Here is a 20,536-nt window from a genome sequence, read left to right on the forward strand (position 1 = left end):
TCAGAGGAAGATACGTACACTCACATCAAGGACAAAATGTAGCTTGAAGTATTAATCTACGCATACTAGTGCTGATTGATAATTGATTTCAATATTTATAGTCAACTACTGCCATCAAATAACACAAATCATCGCCGAGTTTGAAAATATATTATAAATGTTCATTATGAGCTGCGATTCTGTGAGATCAGGTGAGGGACATGAAAGGCTTTCATCTGTGCTTGTCCATAAAAAGTAGGCTTTTGGGTGTCAACTTACTAAGTTCTAAGTGGGTTTAAGGCAATACAGAGCAGCAATTTTGGTCAATGAAAAGTGATCAACTTTTCATAATCGACAATATTTTTGCAATATTGTGTTACTGCGATATATCTCTACATATTTATAAACCCAGGATCAAATATGCAATGTTTTCAATATTGAATAATTTCAATAATATCAAACTATTGCCCAGCAATAGCACATGCTCATGTTCGCTTAGTCCTAGATTTCCAAGGCATGAATATTTCGTAAAAGAAGAAGTGTACAGACGCCATTTGAAATAAAAATCCATGATTTAATGTTTGAAATAGACATGAAATACTCCTAAAATTTGCTTTGCCCAATTGATCATGGGCCCGGCAGCCGCTGTGCAGCGCCAGATCGACGAGGCTCTATCCCTTTAATCGTTGAACGCCAAACGGGGTAGCAGCAACTCCCATCTATTAACGTCTTTTGGTGTGACACGGCCGGGGTTTGAACCCCCAACCTCCCATTTGTAAGACGGACGCTTTACCAACCTTACCTTGAAGTCATCCTTATTGGTACACGCCATCAAGGCTCCCCTAGATCCAATCAGATAAGCTACAACCAGGATGAGTAGGAATGATGGATGGTTGGTGAAGACATGATCAAACAGTTTTAACCATTCTTCTTTGGTTACTACCTCAGAGAAGAGTGTCTGCATAATTGGCCAGGCATACAACTGTAAACCAGAAAAAAGATGAAAACTTGGTTTTTACACGGCACGTCGTGGTCTAGTGGTTCTGACTCTCGCCTTTCAAATAGAGGGTCGTGGCTCTGAATCCTAGCCATGGCGTGTTTTCCTTCGGCAAGAAATTTATCCACACTGTGCTGCACTCGACCCAGGTGAGGTAAATGGGTACCGGCAACAAGAAATTTCTAAAAAAGCTGCGCGCACCAGAATCGGTAGACTAGCTTAGCCGGGGTAATATAGGAGCGCCTTGAGCACCTAGCAAGGTGGATACGTGCGCTATACAAATCCAATATTATTATTATTTTTATTAAAAATCTGTGAATACATAGGCCTACAATTATACATGATATATATCATGAACATAACAGAAACGCTACATTGGAAAAGAGTACACAAAGTAGTTTTGCCAAAAATATGAGTGAAAGAAATATCTAGCATTTGCAGGAAAAGAGTATCAAGATGGTGGAATCCACCAAAATCCCACACATTGAAGCCGCCATCAATAAAATCCAGCAAGATGTAGCAACCAGCTTTTCAGACAAGAATTGCACTACAGGAAACAAAAATCTTCTGTTTTATGGTCTCCGAACAAAGCAGACGAGGATGTTTATGAAGCCGTTCCTATGGTGAGGTCGAGGCTTCTTCAAATTCCCATCGAGTCAGCGCAGCAAATCCCAAGAGTAAACGCTCAAAATCTCTCCACCAGAGGAAAAAGTTGCTATCATATTTTAAAATGCAAACCGAAGACTAACATTAATTAATTGCTGCATTTTTCTGTTTTGAAAGCAACACTGACAGATTGCACTATCCTGCATGCCGTTGGAACGCTTATACCATGATGTGCGGCATTGTTGTCTAGCACCGAGCCCGTGGCGTAGAACCTAAGTGCAATGAACGCTTGAAGGCTCGGTGGAATGGCTTGGTTTCTCCTTGTTGGGTGTTCCAGTTGCTGGCTGAGACGATTCATAAGAAAAATTACTCCATCGCAACTGAATCTGTATTTCCTGAACATGTCAGTATCATCGTACATGTCAAGTGGCTGACTTCCGTCTCTAAATATACGTTCTCTACTAAGAGCATTGGGCATGCATGAGCATGACATACGCGACGTACACGATGTACGCCATTCTTAACAATAAATGCTCCTACTGGAGCGTCAACAACTTTGTATCTCTTCTTCTGGTGTACTGCCCAACGCCCCACAGTAGGAGCCAACCATGCAGGAAGTGGGCAGGTGTTTGGAACGGAGAGAGATGCTCACCTCTCGATACACTGGGATTTCCCCCTACTCTTATATGAATAGTGCAGGGGGTTCTTAACGTGCAAAGGTGGTGACTCTCCTCTACACAGGGCCTCCATTTAACGTCCTATCTGAGGGACATAGTGTTTTCCCTGTAACATAGCCTGCATCTATGGAACAGGGGAGAAACGTTTACACACAACGCACTGGCTTCAGTCATCCGCCCGGGGTGGACTCAAACCCACAATCTTTGGTTTGACGGGCAGACGCGTTACCGACTGAGCCAACTTGGCTGTATGAAATGCATTGCAGCAGTCGAATATTAAATATGACTCTGCAAGTGAGAATTTGACGCTGTTTTGGGAGTTGACGCTGTATCTTTATGAAATGGGCCATAATCGCAAGATTTTTGAAGATGGCAGACCGTGACAAAATTCTGCGAGCCTTCAAGAATTCCAAGTGAGCAAAGGGCCAAAACCAGTGATGTAATCTCCTTGCAATTATGAAGAGAGAGTATGGTCGTCTGACATCAATTGCATATCACCTTCATAAATCAAAGTCTCATCGTAAAAACCAAGATCAAAATTCAAGGTACATCAGTTATTGTACTCACGAAGCCAGCAAATAACCCGCATGCAACCTGGTCTACTTGGACGTAACAAACTACTTCCAACAATCCAGTCAGGGAGGTAATAATAAAATTTGCTCAAATTGTTTTGTTATTTACCGATCACTTTTATATCATATCATCTGTAACTGAAGAATCTATTATGACATTTATTCTGCTTTGTATATTTATGTTTGTTGTTATGTTTATTATCTGAAAGTGAAAATAAAATTGATTGAATTGAATATAATCTTAATTGGGATTTGCATAATTAACTAAATCAATTAGACTTTGCTTGTATTCTTACCTGTGATGTGACATCATATGAGACAAAGTGTTCTAATAGCTTCCTATCATGGTAGGCCAAGACATTCTCTACCATCCCTAGAATGTTGATGGGTGGATTGGGGAAGTACTCAAACCAATGCTGACACCAGTTCACTGTTTGACAAACACAATAAATATACAAATACTCAAATCCACCATCCACAGTCGGGGTTCGTTGGCTCGAATTTCCAAATGTGGTTTAAAATCTGTTGTCCGAAATCACCGATTATGCAGATTAATCTATTGAGGCTTAATTAATCTGGTTTATTGAGATAGTGTCCGAAAAGGAATGCATGCTTTTGTCACAGGGCACTTAATTTACGCCTGTCACTAAGGATACTCCATAAGTTAGCCGACTGTTCAGGAAATTCGATCTAACACAAGCAGTGCACTCATTAATAAAAATAAAAGATTTTCCTTCGCAATTTAGAACACTGTGATAAAAACATGCATACATTATAGGACATTTTGTCATTATACACGCTGTATTAATAAATGGATGAAACCTGCATAAACCATTACAGATTCAAACCACCTATGTAAATTAGGGCCAAGTTTACAGCACTCATATTTACTGGTTACCTGATCAATATTAATTTTCATCAACAATCACAGGATTCATCCAATAAAACACATTTCTATTTCATACAGCCCATATCATAACTGTATTGGGACACACATATTCATGCAATCTAGTAATTACTTGGAATAGTGACAGCCCTTTGGGGGAGATTTACCAAAACTTTAATGAGGCTTTAACTACTTTGACTTATTATAAAAAGAAGGCTACATCAATAACAATTTTCAGTGTATGCATTGTTTTGGCACTTTATTAGACATGATGGAATCCTGGTTTGATTTACCAAGGATGGTTGCGATGACTTCAAAGCAGACAAGCTGATTGTTCTGGAAGAGTTTGATGAATGGAAAGGATAGGAGAGGAAGATAGTCCATCTCACCAAACAACGCTGACCAGTGAGCAAGAGCTGACAGGGTTCTGAGTCAAAGAAAATAATAAATTGAATTTAGCAAAGGATACTAGGATGAGATAGAAGATAGAGGAAATGGGAGTGAAGAAGGATCGGTAGATTTGAGTGAGGGAGCACAGAAGAACAAAAAAAAATAGACAAAGGAGTAATATTCACAGTGTAATGCCACAATGCTCAAACACAGTAATAAGACTGTCAAATCTTTCTGTTGTAGCAAAACAGGCTCCATCTCACATTTTGAAAAAAATATATACATTCTGCCTTCTTAAACATTTTAAATACTGACACTTTGCTTCATCCATTACACAGATAGTATCTCAAGTTAGCTCAATGTCAAGCTACCAGTAAGAGAATTTCCATGACAGAAGGTACTTATTCCAAGTGGGGGAAAGAATTGGCTAAAATACTTATAAAGAGGCTTCCTAAGTTATTACTTTATCAACCAATGCTACATGATTCCCTTGTAGTCTTAATCAACACTGTCAGTGGCACTAGAATGTTCAGAGCCCAGTAACACAAAGGTTCATGATTAATCACTAATTTGAAAGATCATTTCTGATTGGTTCCTAGTAAGTCTACTGATCTAAATTCACATGCAACAATATTCTTGATAAGCTATTTCATTTAGCGATAAATCACTCAATTTTATGTTACATGGCCCTGATCAGACAAAACTAAGAAGGGGCGAACCCCTGAACTCTTTGTCTGATCAGCGGGAGCGTTTCATCATTATTTTTGTCTGACATGTCAGATCTGACAACTTTCCTCGATTTGATTGGCTGAGAAGCACTGTTACTATGGGAACTGTCAGATAAAATGGGACTTGTCGGATTAAACGTCCGACAAATCCATTCACGATATACTACCCAGAACATTGCAGTAGCACTGAACACTTCCACAATTACAATTTGATAGTCACCTCTGAAGCACTCGTAGTAGTTTCCTGCTCTTGATCGGGTAATTCTCATGAACCTTAGCCCAGGCTAGATGGCTTCCTTTGTCCACCAGGGTACTGAATGCTACATGATTCTCAGGAAGTCTTAGCATTGATCGCCAGATAAACATCCTGTAAGAGGAGAAGAGGATGAATCAAGGTCACACGGTTTGAGTTTTGGTTTTCATTATGGGCATCGATCAATTGAATGAAGGGTGAATGCTTTAAAGTTCATTATTATTTGAACAGATAAACAGCAAGACAAATTTTGCCATAATGATGAATTTTCAGAACACATCCTTTTTTTAATGGAAACCAGAATACAGATGATATGATCATAATTTCCAGTTTATAACAAGTTCTGTAAATCTTACCTTTTGACAAGAAAAAGGGGGAGGGTTGGGGTCAAAACTAGAGACATGTCTTACATTCTTTGATGGGATTATCAATCTTTGGATTAGGCTTCACTGAGTTCTATTTCTGTCAGTAGCTAACATTTTAAATTGCCATGAACACTCCATATACTATTTACAATATAACAATGTTAGTATGCTGAATGAAAGAGATTTCCCTGATGCTTTGAAAGTGACTGACCTGTACTTGGCAGGGTATTCACCGTATCCTTTCAAGATGGCTGCCAATCTGTTCATACTTAACCCATCCGGTAAAGATGAAATCTGTTTAGATTAAATTATCAAAGAACGTATTAATTACAGTGATGAAAATGTTAATTATTGTCAATTTCTTGGTACTAAGATGATTCAAAGTATAAACTGATTAACTGAACCTGATAAATATGATACAAATATGAAATAGATAAACTTCAACAAAATACTTCTATGTTGATATATAAACAATTACTAGAGGGAATGACATAAATCACAGTTATGTTTGAAGAAAATAAGAAATGTAAATGTTATTCTACAAACCTCATTATCATCTTCATCCATCTCAACTCTAATAGTCCCACCTACTGTCTTTCCTGTCCTGGCATCTGCTCTCGACTTCTTATCAACTTCGGAACCAATCACTGACTGAGATCCAAGAAAACTAGGCGCCATCGATCGTAAGGTTGATCTTTGTCTACGAGAGGTTTCGCTGCTGCGATTGTGATCTGCTGTGGCCTTCACAAGTGGTGGAGGTGGCTTAATAGAAAGACAATCAAGGAAGAAAACATTTCTAATCAAACTCAGTTCAATGGTTTCTAAATCAAGAAATTCTTATACTCTGAACATCACTTAAACTAAACAACTGAAAGCAAGCTTAGATAGGACTGATCACAGATAATTCCTTCAAGGTGGTCTTATTCGCAACCTGACAATTAAACATCAGTGTCTGCATTGAAATATGCAATGAATTCTTGCATTTGAGCTCGGAAGCTCTTGCTGGAATGCTCCCCTGGGAGTATCCAAGGGATAAAGGGCACACACTGTGAGCGAACAAGCAAGAGTCCGACGAACAGATACATAAGACATCTGTAAAGCGTTATGTAAATGCGGAATATCATTATTTACTCTGAGGAATGTGTTGAGCATTCAAAATCATGAATCCCTCAAAGGGTGTTGATGGCATTCTTAACAAGATACACTAGCAGTTTCTAACAGGAAAACAACCATTTTTTCATAAAAAGTCATTTGCTATACAAGTTAGCACCTTTATGACACTTACCTAGATGGTAGTAATCAAAAGTTACTACTAAATATAGTAATTAGATGGAGACTATAACGGAATAAAATATCGCTTTGATGAATACCTTATTGAAATCAGCCAGGAGTGCAGGTATACTGTAGATATTCATACGTCCACTCTCCATGATGGCCACGATGTTACGTCCAGATGGACTGACCGTGAAGTGGATCACTCGGTCGTCCAGGCTACCTAGATCACAGAGTAGCTTACAGCTGTGGATGTGTACGATACACACCAGACCATCTTGACTTAACACACCAACCATCTAAAGGATTCAAGAGTTATAACAAGAATCAAGCTTCAGGAATTAAACATTTTGTTATGCAGAAAATGATATCAAGGCTTATCTTTTTGACAGCTGCAAAAATACTTAAGACAAATTGATCTTCAAATCATTTCAGTCAACTAATATATGAAATGAAGGGATGATTTTCCCAGTGTCTCATACTATATTACCCAACAGGGGCTGCGGAACGGTTTTCAAAGTGGGGGGGGTGGGCTGACCATGCAAAAAATCACAATCACATGGTCATTTTTTATGTTTTTTTTACACGGTTTCCGCGACCGCTGCCCAACATGAGCTAACATTTAATGCAGTAGGTCATTTTCAAACAAAAGTGGACATGGGGGTGAAAATTAAAACTTGCTAGAAATCATTAGGCTTCAATGTTTTTTGAAACTAGACATCTTAAAGTATATTTTTTCATTTCATTTACATAAAATTATTAATTATGTCTTGAGATACAGTGAATTTTATGCAAGGGAAATTAAATGTTACAAAATGTTGATTTTTGCACTAAAATTCACATATTGCCTATCACAATATAAAATTTGTATTAGAAGCACATTTGTTGGCAAGATACAAGCTGTGTATTGTATCTAACTCCTAAAAAGCAAAAAAAAATTCTGTGAAGTGTTTTTCTGAAAAAAATTGGGTTTCAAAGTTTTCAAAACTGGTTGTCGTGTCACTCACGTTTTAAATGCAAAAGTTTTCTAGAGCTGTGTATTCTGAAAATTAATTTATCCCAGTACTGGAGCAAATACAGTTTATCTGTACCTTATTGTATATAAAGTAACTTGGTCCAATGTGTTAAGGTAAAGCTAAAATTAACAGTCAAAGTTGTGTCGTGTCACTCACAATGTCGTGTCACTCACGAAATGTCGTGTCACTCACGGTATTATATTGTGTATAAAAAGGGACATCCAGTAATTTTTGAAGCGTTTTACCAGGGATACAGTCAAAATGTTGTTCCTGACATCATTTAGGCCTATTTTAGTCTAATAATTTCCTCCATCTTCCTAATTTTACTCCTTTTTATGGAAATATTGAATTTGACATTGAGTTCATCTATTTTCTCTCCTCTCCGTGGTTGCCTTGGTTTAAAAAATCCTGACAATTTTCCATTGGTGTGAAGACTCAGATTTTTTGGTGAATGTACTGTGATTAAGAATATAACAACATAATCAATCAACACAAAATTATGAATGTATCAAGAGAAAAACCACTATACTTAAGCAATGGACATATTTACAATGCATAAACTTGCATAAAGGGTTGGTGATGGTGATGGTTCAAGTCATACCTAGGTATTACTCGAACATTCTCTGTCTCCATTTACAGAAATAAGCAGAAAGTTCACCTTTCTTTTGAGTAATGTTATTTCTTTGTTATACTCAGCTAGAAAAGTCACAGATCCTTTTTTGAAATTTGCAGAAATTTTAGTGGTAAAGTAGTGTACATGAGATATAAGAGATCACCATGAACACCAAACATTTTTTCAAATTCGGAAAAGAAAATATTTTTCTTTTCCTTCTGATTGATTAAATCAAAATTTTCATTTGCCATAAAGCTTGTATTCCAGGACATGAAAAATTTGCAAGAAAACAAACATTTTCAGGTGAGAATGTACTGAGATTTGATAGAACATTTTGGATATTGCTTGAAGCAGCTACATGCCAAGTTCAAAATCATTATTTGTTCGGCCACCATTCATACCGCTAGTGATTAACTACATGTAGGGTCTGAACAGCAAACTACCGTAAGTGGGCCGATGTGTGTTCAGAGCAGATTTGCATTTACACATATTCATTACAACAAAATGATGCATGTTCATGTAGGTCCCAACAAGTCCCAACCGAGACCGCATTTTGATTTGAGCAACTTTGGATGGGTTGCCATGTACCAGTAGATCATTTTTTTTGGGGGGGTACCCTGATAAGAACAGAGCTGGACCTCGAGGGGAAAAAGCTATTGAGGTGTAAAGGGAGCCTGGTTGGGATGTTGAATTGGATTTTAGTGTGACATCCAAGGGCTTAGAAAAGGAAAGGCTAATGACTTGTAGTTGTTATGTAATAGTAGCAGACTGCAAGAATCAGGTACTGACTGCGTCTTTCACCTTGTGGCTTTCCCTGGATTCCCGTGGTATGGTATATGATCAAATAATTAGCAATGAAAAGGCGCTTACAAATTCCAGCAAAAAGCATAGCTCTGAATTTTGGTACAGTGCCTACATATGTACTGCCTTGGGAGGGTCCACATACAAGCAGTGTTCAGGAGAAAACCTATGCTTGTTGAGTTGAATTTCCAATTTTCTCAAGGCGATTTGCTGATAGTCCATCTGAAGTGTGCAGCAACGTGATTGTGGTTTGGTACCAAAAAAGACATTTAAACTGCCATGTCCTATTTGGACAATGCCTATAAAAATATTAAAGGAGGATAAAATTGAAATCCAATATTTCAAGAAAAGGCAGTCATACATGACATCATTGGCTTCCAGACCATGCCAGATGATGCAAGTGACTATTGAGAATACCTTTCTTACAAGGAAAAATTATTCCATCTGTTGTGGATGCTGAATTGTATAAACCTGTAAACTTTCATATACAGATACACTATTTATGTCCATTTACTGGTACTCATAGTACTCCATGACAACTACTTGGGCACGAATCCCACCATATGTGTTAGTGGTCAGAAACACATGTCCAAAATTTGTCGTGTCACTCACGCACCGTTTTTTAATCATATCTACTAAACGAATTGTTGAATTCAAATCAAACTCGTAGTGGCCCATGCCAGTCCTACATTGTATATAATATAGTAGTCATGATTGATTCATAACCTTTAAGTTTGAAGATATGAGCCCTTAAACCTCTCCGATTGTCGTGTCACTCACGTTTGAACATGACCAGTAGTGATACTGTGTGAATTCAGTCGTACGGTACGATTGGGAGTGTTTCACAAAACAATTTATACTAGTTCATCAAACCATTCAATAGATAGCAATCAAATCGTCAGCATATTTCAAAATACACGAAATGAATGAGCATTCACCTGACTTGCACCTCCATCGAAGCTCTCTGGAAGGAAATGAATCTGTTTGACAGCTCTTACTTTAGAAGGCATCTCAATAACTCTCAGAAGTGATCTGGTATCCAATGCCCAAATATGAAGAAACTGGCATTTTCCACCAGCTACAAGCAACCTTCCATCTCTGATATAACAAACAATATAAATATGATTAATAGAGTCAATGTAATGGGTGTTTTGTCCAGTGCCCAGCTATTCATTTTGCTGAAATATTTCAGTATAAGCAGAACTTTTTAAAAATTCGATATGGTAACAGATTTGTCAAAAGAGGTATGTTTTGATAGAACGATTTAATTTCATAGTTAATCACCTCATTTTAAAATGTATAATATAGAACTTTCCAAAGGTAAATTAATTAACACATAACAAATAAAAGATCTGGCATACTGTATATCACAAGGGGAAGTGGCATGACTTAGATGACTGCTAATAGTAATTTTCTGCTGTTATGAAAATTATAGGGTCTAAATTACACGTGAAAAAAAGAGTACAATAGTTTAATATGATAATTCCAGATACAATTCAATTCAAGGTTTATTAAAAACATGAGTCGCAGCCAAATGGCTGAATTGTTCATGTATACAAAGTAAAAACAATAAAAAGACTCATTACATATTTCAAACATTAAAAAACAGTAACCTTTGTAAAAACTGACATGAGAAATATGTGTATAGGCAAGAATACTTTGGCAAAGAAAATTTATATACATGTACATAAGATAATGAGGAAATAGTAAATTAAAAATAATAAAAACAAAATACGTAAACGTTTGTAAAAGATCAATAAAAATATATGGATATTAAATAAAAGAGTTGATTTCCTCAACATCACCACTGCAATCAATTTAAAAGATGATTGACACAATCCTTATTCCCTTCTTACCTTGGGGTAGCAAATGCTTTGTAATGTGGTCTATCACCAGGAGGGATAGGAAGCTGGTATTTACACTGCAATGTGTCCGACTCCCAAGCAAACATTGTATCGTCACGGAAACAGGTCATTATGGTGTTACTCATTGGGAGGAAAAACACCTTGGAGAAACACAAAAAAAAGAACAGTCAAATTTAGCTTCCCTTGTGATATTGTATGAATAAGTGATCACAAAAATATTCCCATCTAATCGATAACAAGACAGCACACAGGAATAGAATTATACTTGCGTACCTTTTTATTAATGAAATTTAAGTAAGCGTGTGAAATTTTGGTTAAGAATAAATGAAATAATTTTTATTCAGTTCAGTTTATTTTAGTGCCACATACGCATGCTTTATTTAGATAAGAAAAATGCTGATTTCGGACAAGAGTCCTCTTTTATTGGAAGATCACTTGCTTGTTAAGTGAACTGGTCTAATATTAATTAAGAAATATAAAAACATACATTGCAAGAGCCTTTTATAACTGATATAATTTGAAAACATGGTTATTGTAGAAGATTTTCAGAAGATAACATGCCATACATACTGAAGCTTTTTAAAATGCACTCATTCAAATAAAATTGCATAAATTAACAGCATGAATTAACAGAACATCAGATACAATTGATGTTTAAGAAAAATAGAATACATCTAATATTGAAAAATAAAATTACTATCATACTTTGACAATGTTGACATCATCTTTGACATTGAGTTTGCGTTTCCTGGTGAACGTGTCAAGATCCCACAGAAGAGCTGTATCATTGGAAGTTGTCAAGGCATAGCGGCCAGAGGCATGGACGGACAGAGAGTGGACAGGAGTCTGATGACCCTTCATACATGCTATCATCTCTTTTGTATCTACACAGAACACAGTATTAATGGAAATATTTAAACAAGGTAATCAGAGATCACAATAGAAACGACATCAAGGTATCAATAAGAGTTTCCGTCTCGCTTTTAGATAATATAGTAATTAAACTTCTTGCAGAGCACCTAAATAATCTTAATACATATGAACCTCTAAGCACTGTAAAATAACATTTCATAATTCTAGAACGAAAGAGAATTTGAAACCATCGACCAGAATGTGGAGAAGGAAAGAAGAAGTGCAAGATGAATCATTTTCAGACTATATCATTATGAAATCAAGATGGCAAATTATTGCCTGGGGAAAACTTTTCCAGAAAATTAAATACTTCCTCATTTGTAGCCTGCATTAATTAGAAAATTGACCATTGTCTCATTACCAGTACATAATCAGATCATTCTTCAAAGCTACAAGGAAACTATGAAATAACTTGTAAAATCACATCTCTGTAGTCTGCATACGGTATGTAAATGATTTCAATAGAACCCAATGATAATTATCTGATTAGAGGTTATAAAAGATTTCATTCCTACCTGTGTCGTAACATTTCAGCGAGCAGTCTGAGAGTGCAACTAAATACTCTGTTTTACGTCTCAGCGTGAAGGCTATAGCAGTACATGAAACTCCTAACTTTTGTACCAGTTGGAATCTGTGGGGACAGTTTCGACAAAAAATAAAAATCATGATTTGTTTCAGTGACTCAAATTGCAAGAGTTGATTGCAACTCTTTCTGCAACATAAAAGTTGCCCTAACTATAACTTTAATTTTGCTGTCCAAAGGAAATTTCATGGAATTCTTGATTTTGATTGGTTGTTGAGCATTGTTACAATAATAATTTCAAATGAATGGCAAAGTTACCGTAAATCTTTTATGCAATGGTACCCAGTTTGGGATTCGGTCTAGACATGAGTGAAACTGAAAGAAACTCATTCTAAAAAGCTGGCCTAGCACTTTGAAATTCACTCAAAATATTTTTTAAATTACAGTATACCATATGTTTTTCATCACATCAGCTGAAACGCAAAAAAAGTAGTGTTGGCTGATATTGATTTCTATATTAGTTGATTGTCACTAGCAAACTATCGCCGATAACACACATTATATCGCCGAATCTTAAAATTCATTATCTACATATGTGCGTTCATTATGAGATGTAAAAATCCTGATAGGACAGGGAAGGGAGAAATGAAAATAGGGCTTTCATTGAAGCTTGTCCCGTTGTCCGTGAAAAACTGCCATTTGGGTACCAACTTATGAATGAAGTTCTGAGTTGTTTCAAAACAATACAGACTACAAAGCAGTATTTTTTATCAATAAGCATGATAGGTAGCCAGGGATTAAGGATTAATTTCATAGTAGTCAACAAAATTTGGGTCACATCGTGTTACCGCGCTATATCAACACAATCACAAAACTATAATCAAATATTTTTACAATATCGTACAATTTTGATAATATCAAAATATCACCCAGCACAAAAAAGTATTCATTAATGGATGAAATCTGGTAAAAGACCAACTTAGCTATAATTTGCTAACATGGATGATGTGAAATCGCTCACTGATGTCAGAGATTTTTGCTGGGTCTACACGATGTCCCCCTTAATTGAGTATTAAATCTGTTAAAGTTCACTTCTTTTTCTCTCTTTCATCTAATGAAGATGTGAACATGGCCTTGTGAGTATTCGTCAATTGACAACTTAAATGACAGTATCAATTTAAACTTAAGAAAAGAATAATCACTCTCAAATAGTCAAAATAAAAATACAATAAACATGACGGTGCCTGTATAATGCATATCCCTGCCCATAGGCGTCTCTATGCGCTGAGGAAAACAGAGAAGGAAAGAAGAGTGGACTACAGTTGTTATGTAGACTGTCTCAATAAATTTTTTTTTTAAATGCTTAACAGCAATCACCTGATATCATGAGTGAACAACTTGTTTTATGTATACTTACTACTCAGTACCGATTGGATATTGACGCATGGAAGCTCTCTTTCCCAAAGCTGATATAGAGGACGTCTTTGACTCTCAATCCTCAAACCCAGTAAGGAGGGAAGACAAGGGTTTGTATCGGATTGAATAGGGACTGGGAGTCAGGTGACCCTATGTGCCAGCTTTGGGAAATGGGAAACAAAGCTTCCATACATCAACATCCAATCTGGACTAATTTATATTATAAATCTCTGACCCCTCTGTTTGAAATGTTAACATTTAAATAGAAATTTATCAAATCTGACAATAGCATGTCACATAAGACTATTCATTTAATTACCTGTTTCTATGGAGATCAAAGACATATACATTTCCTTGATGATCTCCAGCTATGAACCTATCTCCACTAGCATCAAACCCAGCCTGCAAGAAACGGATGGCATGACCTTGAAACTTGAGTGCTGCAGAAGATTCCTTGCCAATCTGAACCATCAACCTAACAAATAAACACAATCAAACATTCTTATTCGAATTTGGGCCTTTCAACAAACAGTGCATACCCCACTACATGTAGATCTAAAATGAATGTCAACATTCGTGACAAGAATATGCCAATTATTGCCAAGCAAAAAAATAAAATAATACTTAAAGGAGAATGAAACCATTGGAACAAGATAGCTTGTGTGAAAACAGAAAAATCAAAGAAACAGATCAACAAAAGTTTGAGAAAAATCGGACAAATAATGAGAAAGTTATGAGCATTTGCATATTGCGATCATTATTGCTATGGAGATAGCAAATTGGCAATGCGACAAAGATGTGTGATGTCACTGATGAACAACTCTCCCCATTAATTTAGTATATATTTCACTTGAATTGCCTCTTTTATCACATCTATCCATAGATCATGTGTTCTTTCTACATGAGGGCATGTAATACATATTTTTTAAGAATACATAATGGATAAAGAGTTTGTATCATCGTAAGAAAAAGCAAAAAGAGACATTTTGAGGGTATTTTATAGTCCACCAAAGGGAAAGTTGTTCATCAGTGACATCACACATCCTTGTCGCATTGCCAATGGGAGGATCTCCATAGCATTAGTGATTGCAATATTCAAATGCTCATAACTTTCTCATTATTTGTCTGATTTTTCTCAAACTTTCTTTATTCTTATTCTTTGATTTTTCTGTTTCTACACAAGCCTATTTGTTCCAAAGGTTTCATTCCCCTTTAATTCTTAAAAAATATATGTACAGTGACTGTACAGTATAACAATAATGAAGCTAAGAATAAGTTATCGAATCATTGATATTAAACTTATAAAGGTGTTAGGTGTTACTGTTTTCGACTTGTAAAAAAAAATTGATCAACATTACGATGAATTTGGTGGGCATCATGGATATAGCAAAAGTTCAAAAACCTGCCTGGTAAGTTTGGGTTGACCGTTGAAGGCCAATATAATTTTTTTTTCAAGTCAAGAAAAGGACCTGAAAATCATACAACTTAAACATTAATGATTCAATAACTTAATCTTGGCTTATCTATTGGTATAAAATGTATAAATTGTATTTATAAAGAAAAAATGAACTATGAAGTCATATTATATAGGTATGTTGCAAAAGCGCCCTCTAGGTGCATTCTGAATGAGGCATTTGAGTGTGCTGGCTATAATTGCAGGGCGACTGTGGGGGCATTGCTTTGTATTGTGTTTGCATATGCAAGGAAAGGTTATTTCCCATGACATTGTTTTTACGTGGTTAAATGTTTATGGCTGCTGTCTAGACTTGAAAAAAATCTCACTCAGTGACCTTGCGACTGTGTGCTATTGGAACTTTGGCCTTGATTTCAACCTCTTGCTATTCACATTTACAGGTATCATCCCACTCTGAAAGGTATTCATCCCGATAGAGCAACTTTTAAACTATATTGTGGTGAAATCTGAATGAAATCTACTGACGCTAAGTGTTTTTTATGTCCCTGTTTTGGCGGCGTCTGTAATTTTTTGGAGTGTTGTCGGGCACTTCCATATGCCAATGTATGCGCATTGTTGTTTTCTATTAGTGCACCTTGGTCCCAATTAAGATCACAACTTTGGGCTTAAAAAACAATGGAATACATAATTGAATGGGCGATTTATACGAACTTAAAAGTAAAACTAGAATTTAATTCGTCATGCGGACGAATTAGGTGGTCTGTCATGATTTGTCATTCAGTGTCGGCTGATGTATGAAATAAATCATTTAGATATCATTGATAATCTTGATCGTAGACATCCTAAGAATAAGTTTTGACCATTACTAAATGTGATTATTGATGTGGTGATGACAATCGTCATACATCTTCAAACAGATACATACAAGATAGATGATTATACCTCACGGATCAACACGGCAATGCCGGCATGATCCGGGGAGGTCCGGGATAGTTTTGCCCCAGATGACTGTGAACACGGCATCAACACGGCAGCTTCACACGGATCTACACGGATCATGCCGGCAGAGCACGTCGTCAACACGGACCAATACGTCAGCAACACGGACCTACACGTCAGCTACACGGACCACCACGTCAGCAACACGGACCTACACGTCAGCAATACGGACGAACACGTCAAATGCGTTATCCATTAAGCTAGCATATTCCCCATAGAGATTACACGTAAGCAAATTTGAGAATTACAATTCCAATTTTGCAAGCGAAATACGGGCATGATCCCGGCATCTGATCAAAAAATAATGGCATAATTTCGAAAGCTTAGAATCTCGGCTACAACATACTAAAAATTCAGGGAAAACTGACAAGAAGAAATGGAGATATGGCTCACGAAATAGAGGAATGTCGAATCTAGTTTTGAGAAAAAGTCATGTCCCATAGAGATTACACGCAAAATGAGGAAAAATGACATGCCTCTTTTCAATGCTGTTTTACGCAATGATGCGTTTCTCAAAACGAAAATTTATGTTAGCTGACGAGAAAGAGTACATTCTAAACTACAACATATCGAAATGTGGGCGAAAAACGATCTATATTCGAGAAGTTACAACCAAATTTGCATAAATTTGATGACGTCATTTTTGAAAAAATGAAATTTTTAGTTTAGGCGCCATTTTGATGACGTCATGATCAAATTGAGGGACAATGGTGACATGAAATCAAATCTACAACTCATACTCTATCGATATATCAAAAAAAAATTGGGGGTCAATGGACTATTTAAAGAGCTACAGTGAATTTACAATAGGCATGTTTTTGCCCATATATGGCCTGTAGTGAGAGCTCGCGCGCACACGTGCTGCAAACTTTAACGTGTTTTAATTTCGTTATTAATGGTCGTAGAAGGTTGATCAAGGTATCAAATTGTTCAGAATTTTATTATCAATGAAATGATGTAAAAAAAAACGGTGTTTCTGCGTTTCGTTATGGCGTTACGCGCGGAAACGCGCACGCATGCGTGCGCGCGCGCAAATTTTTGAAATGCTTAGAATGACCTGAAACGTACTCTCGTTTGGTCAAAAAGTGATTTTGAGCATTTTGAAATTTTGACGCGCGCGTCGTGACCTCCAGGTGACCTTTGATGACATGACCTGATGACCCTTGACCTGAAGTTGATGTGATGTTAATTTGATTGATTTTTGATAATTGATAATGGAGATGTGATTGATAATGTGATTTTACAAAATGGCGCCTAGATGACGTCATCATGACCTGATGACCTTGAAAAGATTCACTGCACGTGTCCATGACAGATCCTATAAATGACATGAAATTCAATGAAATTGATCAAGTCGATTTTGAGATAACTTGGCGACAAAAAAATCGTTAAAAATAAATAAATAAAAACTAGAATTTAATTCGTCATGCGGACGAATTAGGTGGTCTGTCATGATTTTTCATTCAGAGTCGGCTAATGTATAAAATGAATAATTTAGATATGATTGATAATCTTGATTCTAGACATCCTAAGAATAAATTTTGACCATTGCTCAATGTGATTATTAATGTTTCCCATAGACTTTACACGTAAGCAATTTTGAGAATTACAATTCCAATATTGCAAGTGAAAAACGGGCATGATCCCGGCATCTGATCAAAAAGTGGAGGGCACATTACCGAAAGCCCAGAATCTCAGCTATAACATATTAAAAGCTCCGGCAAAACTGACAAGAAGAAATGGAGATATGGCTCACGAAATAGAGGAATGTCGAATCTAGTTTTGAGAAAAAGTCATGTCCCATAGAGATTACACACAAAATACATGTGATATGAAAAAAACAATTATAATCTGTTTTATCTTGCTAAATTTTAACTTTCATACCTTTTAATTATCATAAAGGATCATGTAAGAGGTGGCAAAAAGAAAAAAAAATGAAAAAAAAATCATCTTTTCTACCCCAGGAATCGAACCTCCGCCCTCGAGAAAGCAAGTCAAATGCGTTATCCATTGAGCCACGATATTCCCCATAGAGATTACACGTAAGCAATTTTGAGAATTACAAGTCCCATTTTGCAAGTGAAATACGGGCATGATTCCGGCATCTGATCAAAAAATGAAGGGCACACCACCGATAGCCCAGAATCTCAGCTACAACATGTTAAAAGCTCAAGGAAAGCTGACAAGAAAAAATGGAGATATGGCTCACGAAATAGAGGAATGTCGAATCTAGTTTTGGGAAAAAGTCATGTCCCATAGAGATTACACGCAAAATGAGGAAAAATGACATGCCTCTTTTCATCGCTGTTTTACGCAATGATGCGTTTCTCAAAACGAATATTCATCTTAACTGAGGAGAAAGAGTACATTATAAACTACAACTTTTGAAATCTGGGCGAAAAATGATCTATATTCGAGAAGTTACAGTCAAATTTGCATAAATTTGATGACGTCATTTTTGAAAAAAATGAAATTTTTAGTTTGGGCGCCTATTTGATGACGTCACGATATAATTTAGGGACAATGGTGACATGAAATCAAATCTACAACTAATACTCTATCGATATATGAAAAAAAATTGGGGGTCAACAGGTTTTTTAAAGAGCTACAGTGAATTTACAATAGGCATGTTTTTGCCCATATATGGCCTATAGTGAGAGCTCGCGCGCACACGTGCTGCAAAGTTTAACGGGTGTTAATTTCGTTATTAATGGTTGTAGAAGGTTGATCAAGGTATCAAATTGCTCAGAATTTTATTAGCAATGCAATGATATTAAAGAAACGATTTTTTTGCGTTGCGTTAAGGTGTAACGCGCGGAAACGCGCGCGCATATGTGCGCGCGCGCAAATTTTTGAAATGCTTAAAATGACTTGAAACGTACCCAAAAAAATTTATAGGTCATTTGGACGATTTTTTTACCTTTGACGCGCGCGTACGCGCGCGTCATGACCTCTACATGACCTTTGATGACATTGACATTTGACCTTTGACATGAAGTTAATGTCATGTAAATATTGTTAATTTTTGACAATTGATAATGAAGATATGATCAAATGAAGAATTTTACAAAATGGCGCGTAGATGACGTCATCATGACCATATGACCTTGAAAAGCTTATTTTGCCGTCTCTATGATAGATTCTATATATGACGAAAAAATCAGCAAAATTGATTCAGCCAATTTCGAGAAAAGTTGGCGACAAAAAATAGGTACAATGAATAAAGAAAAAGAAAGATACTAGAATTTAATTCGTCATGCGGACGAATTAGGTGGTCTGTCATGATTTTTCATTCAGAGTCGGCTAATGTATAAAATGAATAATTTAGATATGATTGATAATCTTCATTCTAGACATCCTAAGAATAAATTTTGACCATTGCTCAATGTGATTATTAATGTTTCCCATAGACTTTACACGTAAGCAATTTTGAGAATTACAATTCCAATATTGCAAGTGAAAAACGGGCATGATCCCGGCATCTGATCAAAAAGTGGAGGGCACATTACCGAAAGCCCAGAATCTCAGCTATAACATATTAAAAGCTCCGGCAAAACTGACAAGAAGAAATGGAGATATGGCTCACGAAATAGAGGAATGTCGAATCTAGTTTTGAGAAAAAGTCATGTCCCATAGAGATTACACATAAAATACATGTGATATGAAAAAAACAATTATAATCTGTTTTATCTTGCTAAATTTTAACTTTCATACCTTTTAATCATCATAAAGGATCATGTAAGAGGTGGCAAAAAGAAAAAAAAATTAAAAAAAAAAAAATCTTTTCTACCCCAGGAATCGAACCTCCGCCCTCGAGAAAGCAAGTCAAATGCGTTATCCATTGAGCCACGATATTCCCCATAGAGATTACACGTAAGCAATTTTGAGAATTACAATTCCAATTTTGCAAGTGAAATACGGGCATGATCCCGGCATCTGATCAAAAAATGAAGGGCACACTTCCGATAGCCCAGAATCTCAGCTACAACATGTTAAATGCTCAAGGAAAGCTGACAAGAAAAAATGGAGATATGGCTCACGAAATAGAGGAATGTCGAATCTAGTTTTGGGAAAAGTCATGTCCCATAGAGATTACATGCAAAATGAGGAAAAATGACATGCCTCTTTTCATCGCTGTTTTACGCAATGATGCGTTTCTCAAAACGAATATTCATGTTAACTGAGGAGAAAGAGTACATTATAAACTACAACATATTGAAATCTGGGCGAAAAATGATCTATATTCGAGAAG

The 20,536-nt window shown here is 36.4% G+C and overlaps 1 protein-coding gene across 2 annotated transcripts in view; it reads right to left on the reverse strand.

Moving 5' to 3' along the window:
• The window catches only part of LOC121408290 (TBC1 domain family member 31-like), a 40,496-nt gene that overhangs the window by 13,215 nt on the left and 6,745 nt on the right, over positions 1 to 20,536 (reverse strand). For both annotated transcript variants that reach the window (XM_041599706.1, XM_041599705.1), the window contains exons 2-13: positions 14,191 to 14,346; positions 12,448 to 12,563; positions 11,726 to 11,904; positions 11,012 to 11,160; positions 10,094 to 10,253; positions 6,824 to 7,024; positions 6,000 to 6,215; positions 5,665 to 5,747; positions 5,056 to 5,202; positions 4,011 to 4,144; positions 3,128 to 3,261; positions 782 to 961 (exon numbers count right to left, since the gene is read on the reverse strand). In XM_041599706.1, the coding sequence (XP_041455640.1) occupies positions 782 to 961; positions 3,128 to 3,261; positions 4,011 to 4,144; positions 5,056 to 5,202; positions 5,665 to 5,747; positions 6,000 to 6,215; positions 6,824 to 7,024; positions 10,094 to 10,253; positions 11,012 to 11,160; positions 11,726 to 11,904; positions 12,448 to 12,563; positions 14,191 to 14,346 (1,855 nt within the window). The remainder of the gene's footprint in view (positions 1 to 781; positions 962 to 3,127; positions 3,262 to 4,010; positions 4,145 to 5,055; positions 5,203 to 5,664; positions 5,748 to 5,999; positions 6,216 to 6,823; positions 7,025 to 10,093; positions 10,254 to 11,011; positions 11,161 to 11,725; positions 11,905 to 12,447; positions 12,564 to 14,190; positions 14,347 to 20,536) is intronic.

This window comes from Lytechinus variegatus, chromosome 2 (genome assembly GCF_018143015.1).
Source record: "Lytechinus variegatus isolate NC3 chromosome 2, Lvar_3.0, whole genome shotgun sequence".
In the NCBI taxonomy this organism is placed as follows: domain Eukaryota; kingdom Metazoa; phylum Echinodermata; class Echinoidea; order Temnopleuroida; family Toxopneustidae; genus Lytechinus; species Lytechinus variegatus.